At 53.5% G+C, this 25,309-nt stretch overlaps 4 protein-coding genes across 8 annotated transcripts in view; 1 reads left to right on the top strand and 3 right to left on the bottom strand.

The window, feature by feature from the left end:
- The window catches only part of ZFHX2 (zinc finger homeobox 2), a 29,042-nt gene extending 21,296 nt beyond the window's left edge, over positions 1–7,746 (bottom strand). For both annotated transcript variants that reach the window (XM_027553263.1, XM_027553265.1), the window contains exon 1: positions 7,404–7,746. The gene's annotated coding sequence lies outside the window, so the exon portion shown is untranslated. The remainder of the gene's footprint in view (positions 1–7,403) is intronic.
- Positions 7,747–10,416: 2,670 nt separating this feature from the next.
- THTPA (thiamine triphosphatase) lies at positions 10,417–14,664 on the top strand. 2 transcript variants are annotated; one of them, XM_027553261.1, is made up of 4 exons: positions 10,417–10,760; positions 10,923–11,066; positions 11,145–11,696; positions 12,803–14,664. In XM_027553261.1, the coding sequence occupies exons 3-4, from the start codon at positions 11,150–11,152 to the stop codon at positions 12,913–12,915; spliced, it is 660 nt and encodes a 219-aa protein (XP_027409062.1). In that variant the 5' UTR covers positions 10,417–10,760; positions 10,923–11,066; positions 11,145–11,149; the 3' UTR covers positions 12,916–14,664. The 2 variants fall into 2 exon arrangements, with proteins under 2 accessions (XP_027409062.1, XP_027409063.1); XM_027553262.1 differs by lacking the exon at positions 10,923–11,066 and having other exon boundaries at positions 10,418–10,760.
- On the bottom strand, positions 13,603–22,497 carry AP1G2 (adaptor related protein complex 1 subunit gamma 2). 3 transcript variants are annotated; one of them, XM_027553257.1, is made up of 22 exons: positions 21,861–22,497; positions 21,281–21,485; positions 20,757–20,881; positions 20,474–20,615; positions 20,257–20,353; positions 20,011–20,087; positions 19,798–19,893; positions 19,327–19,407; positions 18,942–19,040; positions 18,716–18,771; positions 18,433–18,546; positions 18,124–18,264; positions 17,984–18,038; positions 17,781–17,903; positions 16,298–16,387; positions 16,080–16,207; positions 15,723–15,827; positions 15,306–15,429; positions 15,090–15,225; positions 14,298–14,461; positions 13,972–14,070; positions 13,603–13,884 (listed from the first exon to the last, which is right to left on the bottom strand). In XM_027553257.1, exons 1-22 carry the CDS (start codon positions 22,469–22,471, stop codon positions 13,783–13,785), a joined length of 2,970 nt encoding a protein of 989 aa, XP_027409058.1. In that variant the 5' UTR covers positions 22,472–22,497; the 3' UTR covers positions 13,603–13,782. The 3 variants fall into 3 exon arrangements, with proteins under 3 accessions (XP_027409058.1, XP_027409059.1, XP_027409060.1); XM_027553258.1 differs by lacking the exon at positions 20,757–20,881 and having other exon boundaries at positions 21,861–21,903; XM_027553259.1 differs by lacking the exons at positions 20,011–20,087; positions 21,861–22,497 and having other exon boundaries at positions 20,474–20,881; positions 21,281–21,467.
- Positions 22,214–25,309, bottom strand: part of JPH4 (junctophilin 4) — a 10,224-nt gene continuing 7,128 nt past the window's right edge. Inside the window, 2 exon segments of the mRNA XM_027553260.1 lie at positions 22,214–23,862; positions 24,772–25,304. Coding sequence (XP_027409061.1) covers positions 23,779–23,862; positions 24,772–25,304 — 617 coding nt within the window. The 3' untranslated portion in view covers positions 22,214–23,778.

The raw sequence follows: 25,309 nt of genomic DNA, 5'->3' as shown, positions 1-25,309 counted from the left end.
CCGTCCATGGGATTTTCCAGGCAAGAGTACTGGAGTGGGGTGCCATTTCCTTCTCCAGGGGATCTTCCTGAACCAGGGATCGAACCTGGGTCTCCCGCATTGTAGGCAGACGCTTTTACCTTCTGAGCCACCAGGGAAGTCTCAATAGTAATATGAACTTAAGAAAAAAAAAAACAAAAAACGGTATGGTATTGTCTGGAATCAAATTCTAGTTCTGTTCCCTATGATGTAAATGTCCTCAGGGTGGGTTGCTTAAAGCTTGTTTCTTCATAAATAGAATGGGGAATAGTTCCTTATAGAGTTGTGCCCACTGAGATGATCATTATTGAGACTGGCACTTTGTATGTGATCAATAAATGGGAACGATAATTGCTCATCCACCTACCTAACTCCCTGAGTTGGGGTGTGTGTGTGTTTACTGCTTTCTGCTCTTATGTGTGGCCGAGGGCCTGGCTATAGCCTTGTCCGGGCACCTCTTCGGGGTTAGCGAAGGGGCCCCCCAGGCTCTCGGTTACACCCCCTGGGGCCCTGGGTTTCCCGTTCAAAGGTAGGGGTGTCCTGTGCGGGTGTGCTGCCGCGTGCTTGTTTGTGCGCGGTGGCCCGGCTGGCGCGGGCGTGTTTGGGGTGGTGGTAATTACTGGGATGGCCCAGCCCTAATGAGTGTGATCTCGTTACACTCTCACCGCCTCTAATGGAGCTAACCTCATTTCACAGCCATTAGAGATGGAGATGAGGCCCCGCCCCCAGCCCCGCCAGCTGCAGCTCCCACAGCCCCGGCCACGTTCTTCCCCTCCGGCTCGCCATTTCCCCTTGCCACCGCTCCTCTCCCTCCCGGGCCTCTGCTCCTCCTTCCAGGCTTCCCTCTCCCCTTCCCCATTGTTCTTTCCCTTCCCATCTTTCCGCGCTTCCCTCCCCTGCCCTCCTCTCCTCCATTCCTGGCTTCCTTTACCCCTCCCTCTGCCTACCCCCGGTCTGTCTGTCCGCTGCGTCTCCATCCCCCCGTCCCCTTCTCCGCTCCCCTCCCCCGCCCTTCCCCGCTGCGGGCCCTCCCCTCCCCCACGGTGCCCCGTCTGGCCAAAGGACAAATCTCAAGGGGAAACCTGCAAAGACAAACAAGGAGCAGTGACTTCATTATCGTCGTTAATTTGCCACTTCAGTTCCTCCCACAAGGGTCAGAGCCGGCACGGCTTGAACTCAGGACGGAGGCGGAGGCCGAGCCGGCCGCCTGCCTTTTCCGCCTTAAGCCTCTCCCACAGCCACTCGGCCTCCCCTCCTCCTCCCGGCCTTCATTTCTCTGCAGGGGGTCAGGCTCCGGGTTTTTCTCTTCCGTTTCGCAGTCCTCGCAGCCTCAGCCTACCGCCCTCCTTTTTCATTTAAATTATTTGGCCTTCCCTCCGGCTCTCCTGGCTCCAAAGGTTTATACCTTTCTTGTTCTATTCTCCCGGTTTCCCCTTTTCCCACTCTTCCCTGCCCTGCCTCCCTGACTCCCTGTCTTGGCCTTCCTCAGTCTTCCCTTTTCCTAACCTCAAGCACACTCCTGTCCCTAAAGCACTAGGATTTATCTCTAGGTTTGAAGACCACATAGCCTGGTGACGCAGGGAATGGGAGGAAGGAGTCTGTGGTACAAGCAAGAAAAGTAATACAGAAGGTGGAAATGGCTGGATTGAAAGGAAGACAACTGTGATAAGGGATGACAGGCACCTGAGTCAAGGCAAGCAGCAGAATCCAGACTCAGAGACTCAAGACACACTGGGTTCCAGAGAAACCACCTTACCAAGACCAGAGAAAGATGGGCCAGAGGGCCTTGCGGTGGGGGGTGGGAGGGTGTTACCGACAAGACAGGGAATGAGAAATCTGAGGATGGAAATGGTGCTCACCCCATCAGTTCCCCAGGGAAACACAGACTAACACTCCCCTCCCACCCTCTGCCCTCCTCCACTGAGAAGCCAAATGACTGACAATTGACTCTTGACCTTTAGCCCAATCCCAGCCCCAAAGGGAGAAACTGAAGGTAGCTGGCTGTGACTGGAGGAGGCACCGCAGAAATGTCTACACAGGAAGTAAACATTTCTTTACCCACCCCTGCCCTTCCAACTGTGCACTTCCACACGCTACACAGGACCACATTGCATATGAATGCCCTCTTCTCTCCGCAGAAACCGAGCGCTACTTATGCCTTCTAATTGCTCAGGCCCCAGTGCCATCACAGTTCCAGTGGATGGCCCTGCTGTGATTCCCGTCCTGGAACCTTGTATTCCTGCCCCAGTGCAGAGGCAGCTCCTATTCTCTCATTTGACTTTGAAAGAGATATTTTGAGGGAGTGCCATGCTGTCTTGGGAGGGATTAGGAAAAGGTGTCTTTCCAAGTATGTACAGCTTGGTGACAGGAGAACAGGTGGATCTCGGCTCTGTCAGCCCCTTAGCTGGGTACCCTAGACAAGTGGACACAGAGGCCCTGGTCTGCACGTGTGCCTGTAAGAGGGGGGCAGTGAGAGCCAATGGGATTACCTCAGGGTGCTGAAAGGCACCTCTAAATCCTTCACCCTATCTCACTGGCCTAGGGTGGAGGAGGGGTGGGCAGGCAGTCCCCTGGAGCTTTCCACAGAGAGGCAAGGGGCTCTGGAAAAGTGAGTGGTGGGATGACTGAGAAGCCAGAGAAGAAAGATGGAAAAATCAATGAAATGAGTTTCTAACGGTGAGGTAAAGGACCGCTGTGTCGACAGCCTGTCGCCTGCTGCAAAATATGAGCTGCCCAAGTCCATGGCAGCGGCTGACAGTGCATCCACCACCACCGTCCTCGCTGGAGGCCCCCGCCCGCCAGACCCTTCTCCAGCTGCCCTGGCCATTCTTATTACAGACAGGCTCTCCCTCAGGGCTTTGCGACCTCTCTTCCAGGGCTTCTTTCCTACATTCCTTTGATCCATTCAGGGCATTTTTGACTCTTCACCACAGGCACAGGTTAAGTTATAATTCCTGACTGGGTGCATCCTTTTCCTCTACGGCTTCTGTGTTTAGCAGCCTGCTCACAGATCTCAGAGTTGTGATGAGCTGTGCATCTCTTGCCATCTCCTGTTTTACTCTATACCTCTAGACTCCAACAACGCAATGCATAGTCAGAGGTCAAGGCCCTCCCTCTTAGGGCTTCTTGCATCTAAGTCTGTGCCTCTTTCTGCCTTTTGGCCCACTTGGCCAACACTGACTTCCTCGTAATTGCCTAGATTTGGGCAAGATTTGGGGTCTGTATTGATTTATGAACTCTGTGGCTAGCATGTCTGTGCGCATGCATGTGTGTGTATTTACGTATTTACATATGGCAGATTCCATTGGTTTCATGACTGGGAATGGGGTGGGTTAAGGATGCTACTTCCTTTTTTTTTTTTAAGGATGCTACTTCCAATTCAAATCTCCAAATCTGTCTTTAGAAACAACTCTTAACCTTTTCTGGAAATCACCTCCTTTCTCTGCTGCTGCTGCTGCTGCTACTAAGTTGCTTCAGTCGTGTCCGACTCTGTGTGACCCTATAGACGGCAGCCCACCAGGCTCCCCCGTCCATGGGATTCTCCAGGCAAGAACACTCCTTCATATCTTCCTCCTGGGCTTCTAAGACTGTTTATTCATGTTTTCTCCCAGGATCTCTGCAGACTCCCCAGATCAGCTCCTAGAATCAGCCCTGGATGCCTCTGAGTGTGCCCCTAACCCAGTGTCTCTTCTCTCCGCCTCAGGTTTCACAGGCACTTCTGGTAACTGCCCTCCAGTCCTTTCCTCCAGTGTCTGCTTTCTCAACTTGCCCATTTATGCAGACTTAGGCCTGAGAGCTGGGGTGAAAGGAAGGCGGGCACCTCTTCCTTAGCCTCCTCTTATTTATTCACCATCTTGATCAATAGATATTAAGCATCCCCTGTGTGACAGACATTGTGCTAGGTGCTAGAAAACAATCAGAAACTAGACACAGGCAGTGCTGGCTCATATGGCCATCAGGACTAACCCTGGGTCTCTCACTGACAGCTTCTCTCAGAGTCCCCCCACCCCACCCCCACTTTTACCTTCACAGCCAAGTTCCATTCAAGATCCTTCCTTTTTCTGTATCTCTGCTTCACACGGCTCTCACATGGCTCCTATCCCCTCTAATCTGCATTTCCAGCTTCGTGTCTATTCCTAAACCCAAAGCCCAAAGCGAGCTACATCTTAAATTTTTAGTAACTCTCCTTCCTGCTCACAAAGCCCTTCTCCTTTCACATTCTGTAACTGCCCATTTCCACTCTCTTCCTTCTTTGCCTGTCTTTCAGTCCTACCATCCCATCCTCAATGCCCCAGTCTCCTGAGATCCTTTCCTTTTGCTCCTGCAGGCTCTAGTGAACCTCAGGTGCCCACAAACAAGACTTCATTTAGAGCTAAGAATAGCTGCAGGGAGGCAAGGTCAAGCTACCAACCTAGGAATCCTACAGATTTGACTATGGCCCTCGCCAATATGTGTACAGATCCCCAGCAAAGCAGCAAGTTGTTCCTCTGTGGGTTTTAAGGTAACACCCGCTGCTCTGACATCATGGAGGGAGGAACCCTGTCAGGTTGCCAAGGCAACACCAGCAATTTATGACATCAGAGGCTGTAGGTCTTTGGTGCTCAGGGGCTAGAAAGATTCCAGTTCCTATCAGTTAAAGTAAATGGGAATTTCTAGTGTTTTTTTAATCTCTGTGCTCACTGTTGCCCTGGCTTGGGAATGAAATGCAAAGGCCTCCAGTAGCTTAGTGAAGAATTTGGCCAACAGAATGAGCCAAATCTCTCCTCTTCACCAGATATCTTTGCATTTCCTCTCCTCTCCTCTGGCATCCCTCTCTTTTGGGGATTCGCCCAATGGTATTTCTGCTCTGCCTTTTTTCCAAATTGCCCCTCCTGCGGCGCTCTCTTTGCATCCATCATGCTGTGTCCTTCTCACTCCAGAGGCATTTGTTTCCTTTGATACCTCATCCTCTCCTCTTCCCTACCAAGCTCCGTGCAGCTCTGATCTGCTTCAGCAGTCCTCTTTTTGCCTTCCATTCCCCTTCTTTGTACCATGTTTTCCCACCTCATCTTATTCTTTAGTTCCTCCCTTCCCCCATCTTAACACTGTATTTATTCATTTCATATTGCTTTTTCTGTTGACCTTCCTCTGGAGAAATAGTCTATCCTTTCTCTCCCTGTCTCCTTCTGTATCATTATTTATTAACTCATACTTTGTTTCATTCTCCCAATTTTTCATGAATCACCCCGATTCCTCCCCTGCCCCCATCCTGCATGAATTTTCTCTTCCTTTGCGTGTTCCTCACATCATGCATTTCTCTACCCTGTGCATTTCTCTCCTCTTCCTTTCTGTCCCTGTTCACCGCTGAAATCTTCCATCTTCTGCCCATATCTACCTCCTTTTATCCTTCAAGCCCCTGAAGTCTGGAAAAACAATGAGCTTAAAACAAGGTAAACTCTCCCACTCTTTATCCACCTTTCCCATTCTTTAGGCCTGAATGAACCTGGCCCTTTGCATAAGATAGCTTCTGTCACATGGATGAAAACTGCCTCCTGAAGCACACTGAATCCAAATATGATAAGATCAAGGACCCAGGAAGAAGACAAATTAGAAAGTAGAGAAAAAGCCACCAGGGTCTAGAATGAACTGAAGGACAAGGGGCAACCAAGCAGGGTGGAGCTCTGAGTCCCAGAGAATGTCCCCTTACAAAATCAAAGTTGACAGTGAATGAAACATAATGGCTCTGACTGATGAAGGGGTTATATGCCCCTGGAAGCCCATTAAATTGATTTCTTGGCCTGTTTATGTGCCTTCACTAACCATACTCCCCAACTCTCCCAGCCCCTTTGCTCCCTGGTATTTTTGGCTGCTGCAGTTAAAATGCTGAGTGAGAGGGTAAGAAATACAAGAAACTTAGGGTGACCAAAGAGAAAAGGGAGGAAGAGGGCAGATTACAGGAACAAAGGTGAAGAATAGGCAAAGGAGATCATGGGAGATGGGGATGGGGAAAAAAGGGGGTGAAACAAAACGGGGAAATGAAAAAAATAGATAATGGTAAAGTTAGGGAAGGGAGGAAAATCGAGTCAGTGATGAAGAACTATGTGGTGGGAAGCTCCTGGAGAGGCAGGTGACACGCAGGAGACCAGCGGTGAGGTCCTGATGGGGGACACAAGCACATGGCAAAGGGGACAGTTAACAATGCTAGGAGTTCCAAAGTTCCCTGGGTGAAGACCGAAGACGAGGCCGGCCTGGCTATGCGGAAAGGGCACTTGAATCCTTGAGGGAGATACACCTATCCCTCCACTCTTCCAGGCCCCTGACCAGTGACTACCACAATCATCAATCATGACTGATAAGCAAACTCCAAGGCAGCCTGAAAAGGCCAGAGAGATCCATTCAGACCCCGAAGGAAAGGGCACGGAGTCCTAGATGGGTAGACCAGTTATGCAGCCAAGGTGTGACACACAGTGACAAGAACACACAGCGAGAGGATCGCCCGGATAGGAAGTCACATCCGGAGACAGTGACACACAGACGGACCCGGACCCAGAGACGGAGGGGTGGGGAGAATGAATGAGAATGGCAAGATCCAGAGGTAGGGACATGGACAGCGATCGGCAGGGCAACAGGCGCAGCGTGGTCCAGTGCTCAATGATAGAGCTATTCAGAGAGAGGGACAGACAAGAGCGGATGGAGAGTTGGGGGGCCAGGAGAGGCACACTTCACCTTGAACAGGAGCGGTGGCCTCCCCTCACCTACTAGTAGCACCTTTCAAAAACCAAAAAGCAACAAACAACCCAACTTCAGGCAAAACCTAAAAATCAAAGATTAAGGGTACCCACCTCCCCTCCCATCCTCCCACCCGTGGTGAGCTTGCCCATCCATCAGCCCGCCTGCTAGCCGCCGTTCCTCACCCATCCTGAGGCTGGCGGGGGGCCGCCGAGTCTCAGGCCCCTCCAGACTGACAGCTCCGAGCCCCCATAGTCACCCGGCCTCCTCTTCCCTCCAGGATCCCCGCTCCCCGTACTGCTCGGCGCGACCCGTCTAGCCTCTCGTTACCCTCCGCCCGTCCGGCTGGCTTCTAGTCCAGCTTTGATGCCTTTCCGTTCCCCGCCTCTGCCTCCACCCCGGCATCTTTCTCTTCGCACTCTCGCAGGCCCTCTCCTTCCCTCCCACAACCCTGTCTCTCCTTCTCAGGCTCTCGGTCTGTCCGTCTGTCGGTCTGGGTCCCCTCCCCCAGTCCCTTTCGGTCCCTCTCCGTGCCCTCCAACGGCAGTCTCCGAGCGCCTCCTCTCCCCTCCGTCTCAAGCTTCCAAAGAGCAAGGAAGGGAAGAAGAGAGGGAGAGGAGAAGAAAAAAAAAAAAAAAACCAACCAACCCAGCAGCATCGGAAATCGATGCACTTACACCTCAGCTGGAAGCAGGGACGGGAGTCGAACCGCGGCCGCCGAGCAGCGCGAGGCGGGGAGGGGAGGGGGTGGCTCTTGGAAGGGACTTCTCCGATGTGTTGATTCCTTTTTTTCCCCTCCTCCTCCCTCCCTCCAGCGCTCACTCCGGGGCGTCGGGGACGGAGATGGAAAAAATAAATAAATAAATTCACGGCGGTGAGGGAAGTGAAGGAAAATAATCAATGCTATTTGGCTGCGGCTGAAGTGTTTTCCCGGCTTCGTGAGGGGGTTTCCATTGATTCACCCTGGGCACTCGCTCGCTCCCTGCCTCCTCCTCCTCCTCCTCGCCCTCCTCCTCCTCCTCCTCCTCCTCCTCGCCCTCACTCCTCCGCCTCATTCAGTGGCTGGAGCCGAGGCGTCCCACACAATGGAATAATCAATACCCAGGCGCCCGGGGCGGCCCCACTGAGCAGGTGCAGCGGCCCGCCCGTCGCGGAGTAAGCCGGGAGTTGTAGTCCGCCGGCCCTAGAGCTTGGTGTCTGCTTCACCAGACTGTAGGCGGAACCTATGACAGGCGGACTGCGGTGCTGGCCACCTGCTTGACTGTGGCTCCAGGTCCAAGCCGGTGCCTGCAAAGAGCATTTTAAACACTTTCCCGAGTTCTCCTCCTCTTTCTTCTGTCTACAGAAATATACATGTGTTTTGTTATTATTACTATTATTTTTTTTTTAATCAGCTCTAGAGCAAGCCATGGCTTCTATGAGCTTTCCAGAACCACCAGAGACCTCGCTTTTTTTTTTTTTTTTTTCTCACTTTAACTCCCTTCTTTTTGCCTTATTAATTCCCCTCCCTTCCAGTTGGGCACTATAGAACCTTGTCCGCCGCAGCAATTACTCTGAGTCACCGGAGCTTCTGTCTCCTTCACTCGGTCACATAGTCCCCAGAGTTGGGTGCAGGTGGGGTGGGGAGAGGGCCTGGTTCCCCATCCTTATTTTCAGTTTATCAGCTCACATAAACTCCGTTATATTCTAATAACTGCTGAAACTTAACGAGTGCTTAGGGACAGTACCAAGCACTTTAACATATATTAACTTATTTAATCTCCACAACTAGTCTCGTTTTACAGTTAGGAAGGCCTGCATGTATGTTCAGCCCTGTCTGATTCTTAGAGACTCCATGGACTATAGCCCACCAGGCTCCTCTGTCCATGGGATTTTCCAGGCAAGAATACTGGAGTGGGTTGCCATTTCCTCCTTCATGAGATCTTTCCAACCCAGGGATTGAACCTGTGTCTCTTGTGTCTCCTGCATCAGCAGGCAGATTCTTTCCCCTGGCACCAGAAACCAGGGCACAAACAATTCACTGGCCCAAGGTCACATGGCCAGTAAATGACCCAGCCAGGATCCAAATCCTGATGCTCAGACTCCAGAGCCCATACTAGCTGCTACAGCCTACTTCTATTAATAGAAGGAGGAAAAAAAAAAAAAAAAAGGTCCTAGGGTTCACAGGAAAAAAGGAAGGAGAAAGAAACTAATATTTTGAATCTCTATGATGTGACAGCATGTCATTGAATCCTCACACTTATCTGTGAGGGAGTCCACATTCTACTAAAGACAAAACAGAGATTTCAGGAGGTAGAGTATCTTTCCCAACACCAAACACCAATAAAGTGAAGACCGGAGTTGACTCCAGGTCTGACTGACTTCGGAGTCTAATCTTTCTTTCTCTTTAAACTGCTGCCTCTGCCCTATTGGATTTGAACCCTATAACTCAAGGAAGAAATTAAGTCTTCTTACTTTGAGCAACAAAACTTAAAAGCAAAGGACAGATGAAAAGCAGACCAATGAAAGGAGTTAGGGGCTGGGATCCCTCTCTTCCCTGCACACTGGTTCCTGTCATTGGGTGGGTGGGGGTGGGGGGGGGTGGGCGGTTGCAGATAAACATTCAAAACATGCCAGGTTCAAGATGCCATGTCTGTAAACCAGTGTCCTCTCCACGGTACCTCCCATGAGTCATGTGTTTCCAAAAACATACTGGGGAAAGGATAAGTGTAAAGAACCTAGCCCTTCTCACCCATCATAGGAGGGAAGCCAGGAGTTGACAAGAACCACTGTTTCTCAGTAAGCTACCTTACCCAAAAAACCAGACATACAGTAGATGCCTCCAGGTAATCATAACCCTGGGAGGGAGTAAGGAGAAGCAGCATTCTCTATTTTGTCTCCCAAAGCAGTCAGAGGGCCATTCTCATGTCTTCCTATATTTTAAATGAACACAAGTATTTCTCCTATTCCTGACAAAGCCTGCACAGGGGCCACAGGAAACAGACAAACTGCTCAGTTTGGCATGCAAAGCCTTTTCCAGTCTGCTCAGCGGTATTTCCAGCTTCATCTCTTTTCCCTTAAACACTGGCCAGGTGCTCTCCAGCTTCTGGGTCTTTGCTCATGCTGTTTCTGTCTCCAGTCGTTGAAATCCCATCATGTCTTTAGTTTTCATCCAAAATATCATTTCCTCCTCTTACAGAAAGTCGTTGGGGGAGGGGGCTTCCCTGGTGACCTAGTAGTTAGAATTCTGGCTTTCACTGTGGGAGGCTGGTGTTCAATTCCTGGCCAGGAACTGAGATCCCTCAAGCTGCACACACACAAAAACAACTCTCCTATCCACCGTTATCCTGAACATTCTTGGGGATGTTTCAACTCTCCTTTAAAACTCCAGAGTCTAGAGTAACTAGATTGGTCTTAGCTATCGTTCTTCTTCCCCCAGCTCATTGCCATCGGCCTGCATTTAATGGGCCACCACAATAGTCAATAAAGTATCTGCTGGACAGGGTCTGAGTGAGTGGCTTGTATTCCAGGCCCATCTGCCAACGAAGTGAGAGGGTTGAAGGCGGGAATGGGGTCTGAGTTCCTTTTCCATCCGACTTAACTTCAGATAGACTCCCACAGGCGTCAATCGAAGCTTTCTTGTCACCATAGCGACGAGTGGGCAAGAAAGCAAAGTTTCCCTTCGGAACTACACCTCCCATCATGCACCCGGGCTCCAGGGTGTCAGGCTCAGCCTGCGGCCTGAGACCCGGGCCGCCCCTCGGGAGCTGGGAGAGGTCTGGAATGAGGAGCAGAACGGAGGGGGCTATCCTTGCTCTTGGCCCACCGCGGAGGTTGCGGCCCCTCATAACTTAGCAGGCTTCTCGGCCCAAGCCTGCCCTCGGCATCGCTACATCGGGCCTAATATGGCCGCTTGTGCTGGGACCTCCCCCGTGCGCAGAGAACCGGGCCGAGGTCCGGAGCCAGGAACTGCTTCCGGCATTCCTCGCGGGCGTGGCGTGGGCTTCCTTCCCCTTACTCCAGGTCCCGCGAGAGGAAGACCGTAGGGCTTTCAGGTGAGACCCGAGGCTCCGCGGGTCGGTGCTCTGGGGGGATCGGGCGGGGTCATCTCCCGCTGTGAGTAGCCGTACTCCCGAGGTAGAGTATGTCGAACGAGGGGCGTTGAAAGGATACCCGCTACACGGCTTGCTTTCTAGAGAGCCCCTTGGATTTTCCAGGGAATCCTTTGGAATAGGACATCAGCAGCAGAAGGGATCCAACTGGAGATCTGTGCCTGTTGCTGAGACTTAAAAAACATCAGAGACAGACAGGGCCATCCATCACAGAAGGAGGAAGGACCCCCGACAGACAGCCCTGCGACGGTGTGTGCCCCTCACAAGTTCTTCCGGGGGGAGGGATCTTCGGGAGCTCATCAGTGTTTGTTGATTGACTGACTGCAGGTAGCATGGCTCAGGGCCTGATTGAAGTGGAGCGAAAGTTCGTTCCCGGGCCCAGCACAGAGGAGCGGCTGCAGGAGTTGGGGGGTACCCTGGAGCACCGAGTCACTTTCCGAGACAGCTACTATGACACCCCTGAGCTGAGCCTCATGCGAGCTGATTACTGGCTGCGACAGCGAGAAGGCAGTGGATGGGAGCTCAAATGTCCCGGAGCGGCAGGTGTCTCAGGACCCCACACTGAGTACACGGAACTCACAGCTGAGCCTTCAATTGTGGCCCAGCTGTGTGAGGTGCTGGGGGCTGAGGTCCCGGGGGCTGGGGGCGTGGCTGCTGTGTTGGGCCCCCTGGGGCTGCAGTTAGTAGCTAGTTTTGTGACGAAGCGCAGTGCCTGGAAACTGGTGCTGTCCGGAGCTGACGGAGAGGAGCGGCTGCTCAGGGTGGACCTGGATACAGCTGACTTTGGCTACGCTGTGGGTGAGGTAGAGGCGCTGGTGCACAAGGAGGCTGAAGTCCCAGCTGCCCTGGAGAAGATCCACCACCTCAGCAGCCTGCTTGGTGAGGGAGACAGGCTTTTCTGTCCTTCCCTTGTTCTTCTGAGTGTACCCACTGGGCCAATTGTCGGGGATGTCTCGAGGCTATTTCTTTAAGAGGAATTACTTTAGCAGTTTTCTAGAGGACCCAGTTTGCTCAGGGCTCTATCAAATCTGGTTCATCTTTTGCAGTAGCTGTCTAACCTGCACTGAATCCTTCCGTGTGTCTCTAATCCTCCCCAGCCATTGGCTCATGTCATTCTCATACCTCCAGCCCCTCTAGGTATCCTTCGATTCCATTTGTCAGTTCTCTTCAATCTTTCCATCCATCCTTTCTCCCCTCAACTCCTGTCCTCTGATTTTTATAATGAAATCCTCATTGGTCCTACTGGCTTGAGTAAAAGTCAAGAATGTTGTTCCTATGCGACAGAAAGCGGGGCAAACATTAGCAGGTTGGTTCTGTTCCCAGGCTTAGCTCCCCTGTACACAGTTCATCCATGCAAGTACAAGGTTGTGCCTCCCACGGGGCCTTACAGCCCTGGGATGTTGCTCTTGCCTCCTCAGCAAACCTATACTGAGTTCCCTGCTATCGGCCCAGCATGCTGCCAGGCACTAACAATCAGACACTGGCTAATTGTGGCTCCACACCACAGAGGCTGGAATTCTCTGCAAATCCCACCTCATTCATGGTCGTAGCTGCTTCTCCTTTCTACACCCCTTGGTTTCTCTCTGTGTGTGCATCTCTGCATGTGCTTCATTACCAAGCTAATGAGCTTTGGCATGCCTGGAGAGGCTTTAATCTTGATTGGGGGGCAGGAGCAGTAACTGAAATGAGTTGCTATTGAGGCATCCTCTGTCTTCCTAGCGCCTGAGTGCCCTTCGCCACTTCTCCTTGCCAGAGGAGAGGCTCGTGCTTGGCTTCCTAGGCCCACTTCTGCCTCAAGTGGCCCTCTTCGGCCCCGCTTCCCCAGGCCAATCAGGGAGTAGGCTGGTGGGTTAAATAAGCTGGCTGGCTGGCGTTCGGAATCCCAGTGCTGCCTTGGAAACAACTTGGGGTCCAGCTGCGTGGGCAGGGAGAGGCACAGTATTTGTGGCTGTCTGGTTCTCTCCTCATTCTCCTTTTGCCTGTAGGTGTGCTGGAGCAGGGGAGGGCACCTGCCAAGCTGATTGTGTACCTGCAGCGCTTCCGGCCCCAGGACTACCAGCGCCTGCTAGAAGTGTACGGCTCCAAAGAGAAGCCTTAGGGGACTGGAGATCTGGATGTGACACGGGGCTGAGAAGCTTCATTCCTGGGCTCACCGTGCCTCTTCCCTTCTGGCTCCCCTTCTCACAGTGACTCCTCTCGCTCCAGCTCTGCCTGTTCCTTCACCCTACCCTCCGCTATCCTTCCTGGAGCCTTCCTGGCTGCCTCCTCTCCCTCATCCGTCAGATGCAATCTGTGGGCCGCCCCTCTCCCCTGGCCGCTAAGCAGCCTCCATTGATTTCCGCTCGTGTTTATAGGATTTCCACTTAGCCGTGATCAGTAGTTAAGCACAGGAAAATCCCTTGCCACCCCCCTCCCTTGGTCGATGCCATTGATTCTGCCAGCGGCTCCTAAACTGCCTTACAGCTGAGTTAGAGAAGAGGGGAGGCAGCAGGGATTTCCCTGCCTGGGGCTACAGGGAACAGCAGCAGCTTGGGGAAGCTGGTGAGGATTCCTGTTAGAGATCTAAAACTTCTGGTTTGACGTTGCCCCTATGCCCTGCCCTGGCCTAGAGAGTAGAGTGCCTCCTGTGGAGGTTTAGGGGCACATCTGCTCCCCAGCCAGAAAGGGGGTAGAAGGAAAACCTTCCTTTGTTGAAACCAGTTCCAAAAGCTTAGGGCAAGATACCTACTTCCTGTGTAAGAAGGCTCTTCCCTGTCTGTTATTCACATACATTTTCTACCTCAAATATGGCTTTGCCCCCTAGGGCTTTATTGGCTTTCATCATTTGTGGGGTTCCCCCCACCCCAGTTTCTGCAGCAGCAAGGACAGGACCAGAGTGCCACCTGCTGGTCACCCTCAGATATGGATCCAAGTAGCTCCTGATTTGGGGGCACAGGAGGAGTTCAGGCTTTGAGTGGAGGCTGAGTTATTGCCATGTCTCCACGGGCAAGTTGTTCACCTCAAAGATTTCCTGTACCGACTGGCCAAAGTGGTCGTAGGTGAGGCGCAACTTCAGCCGCAAGGGGGCCTAGGAATAGGAGAGCGAAGACCAGGGTAAGCACAGATGACTCCTCCCTGCCCTAGGTCTTAGCCTCGAGGGGCTCCTGGAGCTCACCTTGTTAGGATTGAGGATTCTGAGCAGCTGGGTCATGGGAGGGCCACCTTGGGCTGGAACAGTGTCTCCACTGGGGGCCTGTAGCTGCAGCTGGAAACTCTGAACACAGGAGGTTGGACAGAGCACACAGTAAGGCAGCTGGCTGGCTCAGGCAACCACTCCACACCCAGTAGTTTTACACCCTCTTCCCGCGACTCCCCAAGTGCCTGTCTCTGCAGTCGCTCCCTTCTCATCTCACCCTCCCTCCACCCCCAGTGCCTCCTCTACTTAGTGGCTTTTTCTCCTGGAGTATCCAGGCTACCTCTGAGTCCTGGTCTTCTACAAACCTTAGGCACAGCCGCCTGGCAGATGAAGTGGGTGACGTCACCCCCTGAGGTGTTGGTGGCAGTGACAGTGATTAACAGCAAAGTAGGGGTTCCAGGGGGTCGAACAAAAGAAAGATTCAGCTGAAGTCCTTCACGCTCAAATACTTTGAGATTTGGGATGGGAGCTACAGTAGGGAGAGAGAAGTGACTCTGTATATGGGCTGAAGATAACCATTCATTCATGCAAGAAAAATTAAATGAGCACCCACTGGGTGCAGGGAACTGCTCCAGATGCTAATGATCGAGTGGACAAGAAGATGAGGTCCCCAGTGGAGCTCACAGCTTAGGAGAGAAAAACAATAAACAAGGAAACAATCACAGTCTGTAACTGGTGCTCTCAAGGAAATAACCTGTGGGGGGAACTAACTTAAGCAGGAGAGGGAGGGGAAGCATCTGACATTTTAGCTGAGGCTGAAGATGGAGAATGAGCCAGTTATTTTAATGTGCTGGGGAAAGAACATTCCACGTGAAAAGAATATGAACACCAAGGGCTTGAGTTGAGAGGGGCCAGTGGAGCGGGCAGTGGGAAAGCCTGTGAGGTGGGCAGGGAGGAAGCAGGACCCCGGGCCAAAGACATTGGAGGGTATCCAGGAGGGGACTGTATGATCTAATGAATCCTTTTACTAAGATGGGGATGTGATGGGAGCACACAGCAGGGACAAGGGAATCAGAATCTCGGTCCTCAGCTTAGAAGGGGAAGCACCTATTTCCACCGCCCCTTCTTTAAGACATCTCCCCTTTGCTGAGGCTTACCAGGGGGTCGGGGAGCGCAGGGAAGGTCAAGGAGGTGTATTAAAGTATCTCCTGGGGTGGGATCCAGAGGGGGAGGGTGCTGGGCATTCTCAGAAGGGCCATCCAGGAGATCTAACAGATCCAAGAGCTTTGAGGCCTGGAGAGAGGGCAGAAGGGTCAGGGCTCGGTATGGAAGCTGGACCATGCTCTTCCCCCAGGGCTCCCCTGGCTTCTCACCTGGGTCTCTGTGGGGAGAGGGGCTGCTTCCGAAAGCTGGGCTACTTCTTTGCTTTCCTTTGCTTCCTCATCAACCTGAGGGCCACCCCGCTCCACAAGAGGCATCTTTTCCAGGACGGCAGCCCTGAGAAGAAGAACGCAGGTGTACCCCTCTGGGTAGACCCTGGGGTTTTCACAAGAGATGTGTGGGAGGAGGGGTAAGAATATGAGAGACCTGGGCTCATGGCGGGTCAGACGTACCCCTGTGATTTCCTAAGACGGAACAGTTTTACTGGCTTTCAGATGAACAAGGAGGGTGGGAAGCCCATTTAGTGTCCATGAACTGTGGGCGGGCACAGGTAAGGCTGCGACCCCTGCACCCAGAAATGGACATAGGGAGCGAGCTGGGGGTTGGGTCCCACACCGTCAGCGGCGCACCTCAAGTGGTCGTACTTCCGGAAGAGGGCGTTGTACTCCACTGCCCGCTGCTGCAGCTCCACGTTCTGGCAGCTCCCGTAGATGGACATCACCTGGCAGATGCGGCTGGGCCACAGGATGGTCTGTGACTGGGACTGGCCATCTGCCCTGCCCTTCACCTCTAGGATGCAGCAGGGAAGGAAGAGGCCCCCACAGAGCAGGGAGAGACCCACGATACTTGGCTCAAAAGGATCCAAGGACAAGGGGCTTGGGATGGAAATGCAGGAAACTCAGAAACTGGGGGCCATAGTGAAGGGACATCTCTCGCTGGAGGTACCAAGAAAAGGCTCTGTGGGAGGGGCCGGGACCCAGTCTTACTTGTTGTCCCCATGGAGCCGGGTGCTGAGCTTCATGAGGGCCGTGAGGGCATATCCCCTGGTGGCTGGCAGGGACATCTGGGACTGCAGCACCCTTTCCAGTAGTGCCAACACCTCCTCTTTCTCCACCTTCCAGGGGGCACACAGAGAGTAATCCTGGGGCTGGCTTTGACTCCCCTCACACGTCCCTCCTCAGTGTACCCCCAACGCAGGACCCACCTGCAGGGGCTCGGTTTCCTCACAGGTCCCCTCCAGCAGGAGGTCTCCGTATTCCCCGATGCACCAGGCTGCCACCTGCACCAGTGGTTGCTGTGGGGGATGAGAAACATGCTGGGCCATGCTGACCCATGAGAAACATGGGTCCCTTCCTCACTTCCAGACCCCGTGACATCCCTTTAGGCAGTGCAGAGATAGTGGAGTTTGCAGGGGTGGGGAAAGGGAAGGCCCTTGGCACAGGGAGCAGTTATGAGCAGTTGTGTTAGTTCCGGGCTCTGTCCTGGCTCCTGGGCTTCCTCTGCTCTCTAGTGGCCAAGTATAAGAACTACATGGCTTACAACAGATCTCATGATTATACTAAGTGAAATAAGCCAGAGAAAGACAAACGGTATGATATCTGTGAGGAATCTAAAAGATATTACAAATGAATCCAAACACAAAACAGAAACACTCACAGAAATAGAAAACAAACATTGTTACCAATGGGGCAAGGGATGGGAAGGATAAATTAGGAGTATGGAGATAAACTGATACAAACTACTATATATAAAATAAATATGCAAGGGTTTACTGTATAGCACGGGGAACTACATTCAATATCTTGTTATAATCTATAATGGAAAATAATCTTGGGACTTCCCTGTCAGTTCAGTCATTAAGACTTTGCCTTCCAATGCAGAGGGTATGTGTTTGATTCCTGGTTGGGGAGCTCAGATCCCACATACCTCAGGGCCAAAAATATATATATATATATATAAAACAGAAGCAATATTGCAACAAATTCAATAAAGATTTTTAAAAAATGATCCACATGAGAAAAATAATCATCTTATAACTGGATCCCTTTGTTGTACGCCTGAAACTAACACAGTATTGTAAATCAATTGTTTCAGTTTTTAAAAGTACTGTAGGATAAAATTCAGAAAGAAATACCAAAAACAAAACAACCCCGCCCCCCTCCCATGGCCTAACCACAAGGGGTGCAGTGAGGATGAAGTGACGGGGTCCTCCCTTGAGGAAGGGGTAGGTGGTTTCTGCTAGACTACTAAAGTAATATGGAAAGCGGTATTGGCGTATTGGTTATTGGTTGGCATCTGTGAATTCACTCAGCATTCAAGGTAGTAATAAGAACTAATACATGCAAAAAGAGCTTTTATCTATATCCTGTTTGATCAAGACAGCTCTGGGTGGTAGGCAGGGTAGAATGCTGAGTAGACCTGGTATGAAGAAAGTTCAATGAGTCATCTGTGGTTGCACAGACAGTAAGTAACAGAACCAGGACAGAAGTCCAGGTGTTCTAACTATAAGCAGGGCTCTGTTCTTCAGTGACTCCTCTACTAAGTAGAAAGCTGTGAGGATAAAAAAGAGAGTGAGACAGAGCTGTGACTCTAGGGGAAAAACAGTTGGGAATCTGGTGTATGGAGCAGGTAGCCCAGGAAGGGATGAGGCGGGTGGACAGCCCTGCGCCTGGTGGAAGGAGCGGTACCTGGGAGATGTCCTCAGCCAGGGCGCTGTAGAGGCGGCGCACAGAGTAGGCGTGGAGCTCCTGGGCGCCCCCAATCAGCTGGATCAGGTTGGCCACTGCATCATCGCGCACATAGGTGCCTGCCTGGAGGAGTGAATGTGGCTTGGTCAGCGTGGTGAACCCTGCCCGCTCCCACCCAGCTCTCAGCCCAGCCCCTGCCTCACCGTCGTCAGCACACGGAGGATGGTATCTATGTGCCACCGCTTGGTTGGGGCGAACCTAGGGGACATCATGGCTCTTCAGTCCTGGCGATGACCCTCCCTGGATTCCACCCTCTCTACCTCCTGGGCACCCATCCCCTCACCTCTCTGCTGCCAGTAGGATGCCAGAGGCACAGTCGGCCCGTAGATCAGGGGGGCAGGACTCCAGAAAGCCCTGCAGCTCCTGGGTCATGGCTCGTACGTTAGAGCTATTCACCAGGGCCAGGCTCAGTTCCAGGGCCCGCCTGGAGAAGAAACGTGTGTTTAGACAAGGTCTCCCAGGTCACCCCATGACATTCCTTGGGGCTCCCCTTTCCCAGGCACCTGTCTCCTTAGTCCCCTTTCTCCAGCTGCTAAGCTGGCCCGGTGCCTGGGCCCTCTACTCTTTGCTATGGTTCCTCTGCCCTGCTTACCGGCTGAGGGAGGCATCAGGTTCCCACAGACATTCCACCACAGTGGGCCGGTGCCGCTGCACGGCACTGTGATCAGACTGCACCAGCTTCAGCAAGGACGTCAGCGCCACGTATCTGGTCAGAGCACGAGGGTCCTTAGCATACCCTGGCCGTCAGCCCTCTCCCCACCCGTCCTGCTCTGGTATGGAAATAAGAGGCTGGTGAATCCGGAGATTCTGGAAGAAGGAGGGCAGAGGGTCAAGGGCTCAGTGGCACAGCCCTGCCAGACACCTGGGCCTATTACCTAATGTTCCTGTCACTGTTGAGTAGGAAGCGGCCAAGAATGTTGACAGCTAGAACCTATGGAAGGCAGAGGTTGGGATTCAGGGAAGGAGCAGCCTGCTCATTCAGCAGTGGGGAGTGCATGGCACAGGGTGCCCAGGGTGGGGAGAAGAAACTGGAGAACAGGACCTGTCTCCCTGGCTGGAGTGGGTGGGAGGGGCCCAGGGGAGGGGCCTCGGGGACGGTACCCTTAGGCCCGCGGCAGAGCGGATGTCCATGATGGTCAACACTGTCTCAAACAGCACCGCGTTGCCCGCGTTTCGGCTGGTGTCCGTGTTTGTGGCTACCTGCGTGGATGGGAGAGAAGCTCTAAGGGGCTCCATCCTTTCCTCATGTCATCCCTCAAACAGCTTACAAAAGTCTATCCATCCCCTCCACCCCCACCCCCCCCCAACTATGTGCCAGGGATTACTGCACTGCAACAGACTGTGTCCCTGACCTCAGGAGAGATCACAGTCCAGAAAGAAATGGAGACACGATCATCTGGCCACTGCATGGGGAGTGGTCATGGGAGGGACGCCCAGGCCAGTGGGATCACAGAGCAATACACATAACCCAGGCCCCCACCCCAACCTGGGCCAGCAAGTCATTCATGGTCTCACTGCTCTCCTCGTGGTTCCGGCCCAAAATCCGAAGCAGACGAAGTATCTGGACCTGAAATTGGGTTAAATAAAAGTTGGGCGTAAGGGGCTGAGGATAGAAATCCAACGTTGAGAGCGCTGTGAGGGGTCTGGCTGGCTCCCAACAGTCTCCTTGCACTCCCTCCTCCCAGCCTCCTCTGTCCCCTTGGGCCCTGGGAGGGTTCAGAGATGAGTGAGGCCAGGAGATCTGGGGACAGTCTTTTGAAAAAAAAAATTGTTACCAAGTTGGACTTTCTAGTTTTCAGGCACTCCCCCTCACCACACTGGACCTGGGATGAGCTGGTGCCTGCTACCCTCCTGCCCAAGTTATTGATGAACCAAAGTATTGTCTTGGAGGGGACCACTGGCCATGGGCTGCCTAAGCTTTTTGTTCCAGGGATGCAGCAGGGAAGGATCAGCCCACCTGCAGGAATGGGTCGCTGACTCCAGACACGCTGTGTTCTGCGGAGCATCCTGTCATCACCAGAGTCCGGAGGGTGTGCACCAGCTGGGGTACCACCTGAAGGGAGGGCAGAGCCTGACCTGGGCATTCTTCTTAATCCTCTCTCCCTTCAGCCCCCTCCAACCCCACTGCCCTTCTCCTCCTGGCCCGGGGCCCACCCCTTCACCAGCCCACCTTTCGAAAGTGCTGGAGGGCTGCAGGGCTTCGTTCGCAGAGCTCGGTGATCAGCGTGACAGTGCCCAGCAGGATGCCTGGGTCAGGGTGAGGGAGCGAATGGTGGACAGAGCGCAGGGGAGTCTACTGTGTGCGTGTTTGCATGCACATGCTGCCCTTCACCTAGGAGCTACTGTTCCTGTCCTAGGGCTCCCTGCTGCCCACAGCCAGAGCTGAGGCAGTGGACGAGGAGCCCCGTGGCCTTACCATGGTGGCGTTCATGAAGCAGCTGGGCACAGGGTGGGAGGAAGATGTCAGAGAGTTCAGGGACCTTCCGGATCATGTGTACTGCAGTCAGAACAGCCTGCAGAGGTCAGGGGGCTCAGAGAGGGCGGGGGTCTGCCAGGATGGAATCCCCCACCTCTATCATGTGGCAGACAGGACAGTTTGTGCAGGAGCAAGAGCCTAGAACCTGCTGTCTCACCTTCTTGCGCACATAGGGGCTGGGCTGCAGGAGCAGCTTCTCCACCTCCGGGGCCAAGTCCCGGCACATCTCAGCAGAGCCCATGGCGCTCAGTGTGCACAAGGCTAGGCCTTGGACAGCCTCAATCCCCTGGCTCAGGTCACTGCAGAGTTTGGGGAGGACAGTCAGTCAAGCCTCTGAGAAGTCCAGTCCTCCAGTACCTACAGCAGGCAAACCCCTGGGATTTCCCAGTTCCCCACTCTCCCATCTCCCTGATTCCAAGTGCTTCCCAGAACCCTCTCACTTCTTGATGCTGTTGGTAATGAGCAGGTGGGCATCCTGCCTCTCATCCAGTAGAAGCATGGCCCCCAGGTAGCCCACCCTCTTGTCTGTGAACCTGGGGGAGGCGATCAGTTTCAGGCACTCCATCTATAGGGAAGCGGGCAGACCAGGAAGGGGTAGGGGTGAAACCGGAGGCACTAGCGTGGCTTTTCTTTCTCCTTTACACCAGATTAACCTGTGGGGGCAGCATACCCCAGGACCGCCCCGTTCAACAAGAATAGAGGTTTAGGAGATTTAGTTTCAAGGAAACGGAAGATTGGGAGAGAAGAGCAGGGGCCTTGAATGGCGCTGGCCAGAGAATGAGGGGTTCAGTCCATCTGATGACCAGTTGGGGTTGTAAGGGCAAGGAGATCTGCGGTACACCCTGTGAGGGCCCAGCAACTCCGCAGAATAAAGAAATCGAGAAACAAGTGAGGGGGGTGTTCGCTACCGTGCCCCACTAGCTTCTCTCATCAAACTCGGACGGGAGGCGTCCACGCCCAGTACCTGTCCAAAGTGGGCGGGGTAGCCTAACATGTGGACGTAGAGCAGTTTGGCCAGCTGGCGGTGGCTGTGCAGAGGGTCCCCATCGCGGAAGGAGGCCCGGATGTGGGCGCACTCTTTCTGGATCACCTCCCGCTCCTGGGCCTGGGTCTTGGCCCCACGAATCTCCTGGATTAGATCCTGAAGCTTCAGCGAGGACGCCACCATCCTGGCGGGCAGAGCCCGGAAACGGAGAGGGCCTTAACCCTCTGGCAGTAAGCATCCGGCCTTTTCTGCACAGGCTTGCAATAAACCAGATTCCTGAGGGTCCGGGTCCCAAGACACCCTAAAACTGATTTCTGTCACCAAATCCCGCCCGAGACCTCCATTACGCATGCGTCCTCGCCCCACCCCCGCACCCGTCGCTACCGAGCCTGCGCTGGAACCCCGCCTATTTCTCCCCCAAAGGCGGGTCTCCACCTGGCTTCCCATCCCTAGTTCAATTATTCCCTTCCTTCTAGAGCCCGGCGCTGTTTCTTTCGCAGAGACCCCGGTCCCCTTCTCAGGCGGTGTCAGCTTCCCCACACCAGGACGCCAGCCTCACCTAGCTTCAGTCTCAACTCCGCGGCTCTCCCCCCAGCGCTTCCTGGTCCAAGCCCCGAGGAAGGTCCGGGCTTGGTCTGATCCTTCCGTCTCCCCGCCCCTATTGTGGGACCCCGCCCCTCCTGGGCCGCCCTGCAGAGCAATCTTGAATCCTCTGACCTCAGGCCTTTGTGATTTAGAGTTTAAGGGAAGGATCTTTTTAACTACTTCGAGGCGGCGAGACTGTCTAACAGGCCTGGGACTTCCCAAGAGGGCTCCTTCACTGGAGAGCTTCTGAGAGCTTGGGTTTGAATCCATCGCACCCAAAGGAGAGGACAATTCCCCCCCCTTTTTTTGAACTTTTTTATTAATATATTTTTTTTGGTTAAATTTCTTTGTTTTTTTTTTTTCCTGCAAGACTTGGTGTTGGCGGCACTGTTGTAGTTTAACGTCAATCCCAAATTCCATGAAATAGAAATCAGAAGTAAAGGTTGAGAGGGGAGGAAGGAGGGAGGCAGGCCAAGGAGTAAACAGAGTTTGACTAGAAAAAAAAGAGTTTGTGTGTGGTGGGCATTCCCAGGCAAGGCCATTCCTTGAGGGAGGGGGTTGGCAGGCAGCTTGCCTCTGCCTCATGCAGGGGAGGGAGGAAAGATCCCCTGGGGACCCTCAAGCCCCCTCTTCCTAGGGCTTCCTGTCCCCAGGGGAAAAGCTAGTACCAGGGATCAGCCACAACCTCCAACAGAGCTCTCTACCCACCTCTCACCCGGGTTTGGCTCTCACCTCTCTGCTCTGCCTGGAAAGTGTGTGAGAGATTGGCTTCCTCGATCCCCTCCTTCCTGTTTTTTTCCATTTCACAAGATTCTGATATGATGGAGGAAGGGATCTAACCCACTTAGAGACTACTGACCAGCTTCTCCTGCCCTGTGAGTTCCTATTTTCTTGTGTGGTTCCTTTTCCAGAGCTGCCTCCCCTGCCACTACTGCCAGAGTTGGGGAGTGGGGTCCTTGCTCAGGTGCCCCTAACCCTCTGCAGTAGAAATGTCTTCTTCAGGTCCCTTAGGAATTTAATCAAAGGCCACACGTGAGTCCAGACCAACCAAATAAACTTTTAGGGGGAGAGAGAAAGGTGGGAGAGGTCAGCAGGTGGGCTTGGCTGCATGGGGCATTATCTTTCCTTTACACATTGCTTTTGACATGGCATGCCACCCTAGGGGGTTGGGTGAGGGGCTGGCTGTTGGGGAAAGAAAGAGGGAGAAGATGCTGGGGAGCTGTTCTACTTTTCATTTCCCTTATCTCCTTCAGGGAAGGATGGAGTTTGGTAAGAACCTAGCTCAGTGCTTGGAGGTGAGATAGGCTCCTCCGAGGTCAGAGATGGAGGCTGCACCCCTTCCAGCTTTGTCACTAGGCCTCAGAGGGACACCTGGCTCCTTGGGTCGGGGAGTCCTAGCAGCACGGCCAGCGCCTTGCCCAGTCGATGGTCTTCTCCAGTATCAAGTGTACCCCTTCCCCATGTTCCTTCCTTTCCACTTAGCTTCCAGGAGACTCCTCAGGACACCAAACCCCCACCCTCATCCAAGTTCAGGTCTAAAGAAAAGGCAGGGAGGGTGTGGGGGCAATGGTCTGACTTAGAATTGTGTGTCTCAGAGAAGAGACTCTGAGCGAGAAAAGCCCTTCGTATGTAAACAATCTAGAGAGAGAAGGGTTGGGTAGGGAAGGGAGTGGGAAAGACAGAGACAGAGCCAGAGGGAATGAGAGAATCTAAAAGGAGAGAGGGAAAGAAAAAGCAAGAGATAAAACCAGAGAGGGACAGAAAAGAAAGAGAAGGGAGAAGAGAAAGAAAGACAGGAGAAAAAAACAACCAGGGGGAAGGAAAGAGAAAAAAGGCAGGTCAGAGGAGTGAAGAGGCAGCGACCAAAGCCGGAACTAGGCCAGGCAGGTGCCTCAGGTGAGGAGCTGGGAGAACAGGAATGCCAGGCTGAGGTCCAGGAGGGCCACGGCTCCCACCACCAGCGGGTTGGCAGCTCCCTAGAGAGATGGGGAAAAGGCAGTCTCAGTGCCGGAGGACCAGGCACTACGAGTCCCACCTCCTGCCTTGGCTGAGGTGGCAAAGCAGAAGGGTCCCGGACACCCTTCCTCAGAGGAGAGCAGGGATATCTCCAACTTTGGCTTTGGATTGCAAAACAGCCCTCTACTCCCAGGCAGAGCCCTGCCTTCCCTCTGGCTCCCTCAAGTGAGCCCATCCCCCGCTCCTCTCCCCTCCCTGCAGCACGTGGCCCAGGCAGAAGGTGCCTGGCCTTAGTAGCAGACGTTGGCAGCAGGCGCCTTTACTGCAGTGAAGCAGAGAGGGATGAAGGGGTGAGGATGTGGTTGCTAGGAAACAGGAGAAGGCCTGGAGTCCAATCAGAGTAGAGGGTTCTAGGGAAACTCCACCCTTCCAGTTTTCTGCCTTCTTCCCTATTTCCCTTCTTCCCTGGAGAGGGAGGGAGAGTCAGGGTAGGGAGGGAACAAGCTTTTCCTTTTTTATTCCTGGGCACCAAAGAGAGAAAGTGTGGAGGTGGGGGTGGGGGTGGAAGTGATATGAAAGGAGAGCACGGGAAGATGTTCTGGCTCTACTGATAATTATTCATTTGTAACCTTGGTGAGTTACTGTAACTGCTCTGGGCCTCAGTTTCTCCATGTGTCAAGTGAAGGAGTTGGAATGTGAAGGTCTTGGAGGTTCCTCCCAGCTTGAAAATTCTCTATTTCTATTTTTTTGAGGCAGGATATAGTCCAAGACTGGGTAGGCAAAAAGAAAGCTAAGTGCAAATCAAAGCCCCACAGGGGATCAGAGAGAGGCCTGGAAGTGATGATAGGCCAAACTTTGAGGGGTAGCAGGGCCAGAAAGGATGGGAGACTCAGAAGGCACAAGGTTGGTGGCGGGGGAGAGTTTCTTACCGGCTGGGCAGGCCTCTCCGTTGCAGCAGCCTCCTCAGCCTCTTCCACCAGGCACCCGGCTTCAGGACCCCTCGAGGACAGGCCCCTCAGGACTGGCAAAGCTGCAGGTTCTGGCTCCGAGCCCCCTGGGGTGCTCAGCTGGGGAAAGGGCTCTTCATCCTCCCCTTCCTCCTCTCGAAGACTTCCAGAACTGTCGCTGCAGCCTCCAAGGAGTGGGGAGCCATCTCTGGGCTCTGGCCCTTGCATCCCAGCCTCATCCTCAGCCTCATAGCCAGCTAGTTCCTCTGCCTGCTCACCCGGGCCCCCCCACTCCTCAGGCCAAGCTTTGGGGCTGGAGAAGGGACCCCGGTCCCCTCCAGAAGGCAGTGGGCTCCGGCAGGTAGGGGGTCGCCAGGGTTGGTGGGAGGAGGCAGGACTGCTGGGCAGTTCAGGGGAGCCCTCTGAGGGGGTCAGTCCATTCTCGTATACCCCAGGGCTGTCCTCATCCAGGGGCTCGGTGTCGGAACCTTCCGAGTCCTGTCTGGGTCTTCGGCCTGGG

This window comes from Bos indicus x Bos taurus, chromosome 10 (genome assembly GCF_003369695.1).
Source record: "Bos indicus x Bos taurus breed Angus x Brahman F1 hybrid chromosome 10, Bos_hybrid_MaternalHap_v2.0, whole genome shotgun sequence".
NCBI classification, from domain to species: Eukaryota; Metazoa; Chordata; class Mammalia; order Artiodactyla; family Bovidae; genus Bos; species Bos indicus x Bos taurus.
Note: the sequence above shows the minus strand (reverse complement) of the source record. Positions and strands in the feature narration are given on the sequence as shown.

Bases quoted from the DNA above. Each gene is read 5' to 3' on its own strand.
- THTPA (XM_027553261.1), top strand. From the start codon at position 11,150: ATGGCTCAGGGCCTGATTGAAGTGGAGCGAAAGTTCGTTCCCGGGCCC. The intron at 11,697-12,802 runs GTGAGGGAGACA...TTTTGCCTGTAG, and splicing joins CCACCTCAGCAGCCTGCTTG to GTGTGCTGGAGCAGGGGAGG.
- AP1G2 (XM_027553257.1), bottom strand. From the start codon at position 22,471: ATGAGGCAGAGGCAAGCTGCCTGCCAACCCCCTCCCTCAAGGAATGGC. The intron at 20,882-21,280 runs GTACTGGGCGTG...GCTTCCCTATAG, and splicing joins ACCCCGCCCACTTTGGACAG to ATGGAGTGCCTGAAACTGAT. The intron at 18,772-18,941 runs GTACCGTCCCCG...TGCCTTCCATAG, and splicing joins GCTCTGCCGCGGGCCTAAGG to GTTCTAGCTGTCAACATTCT.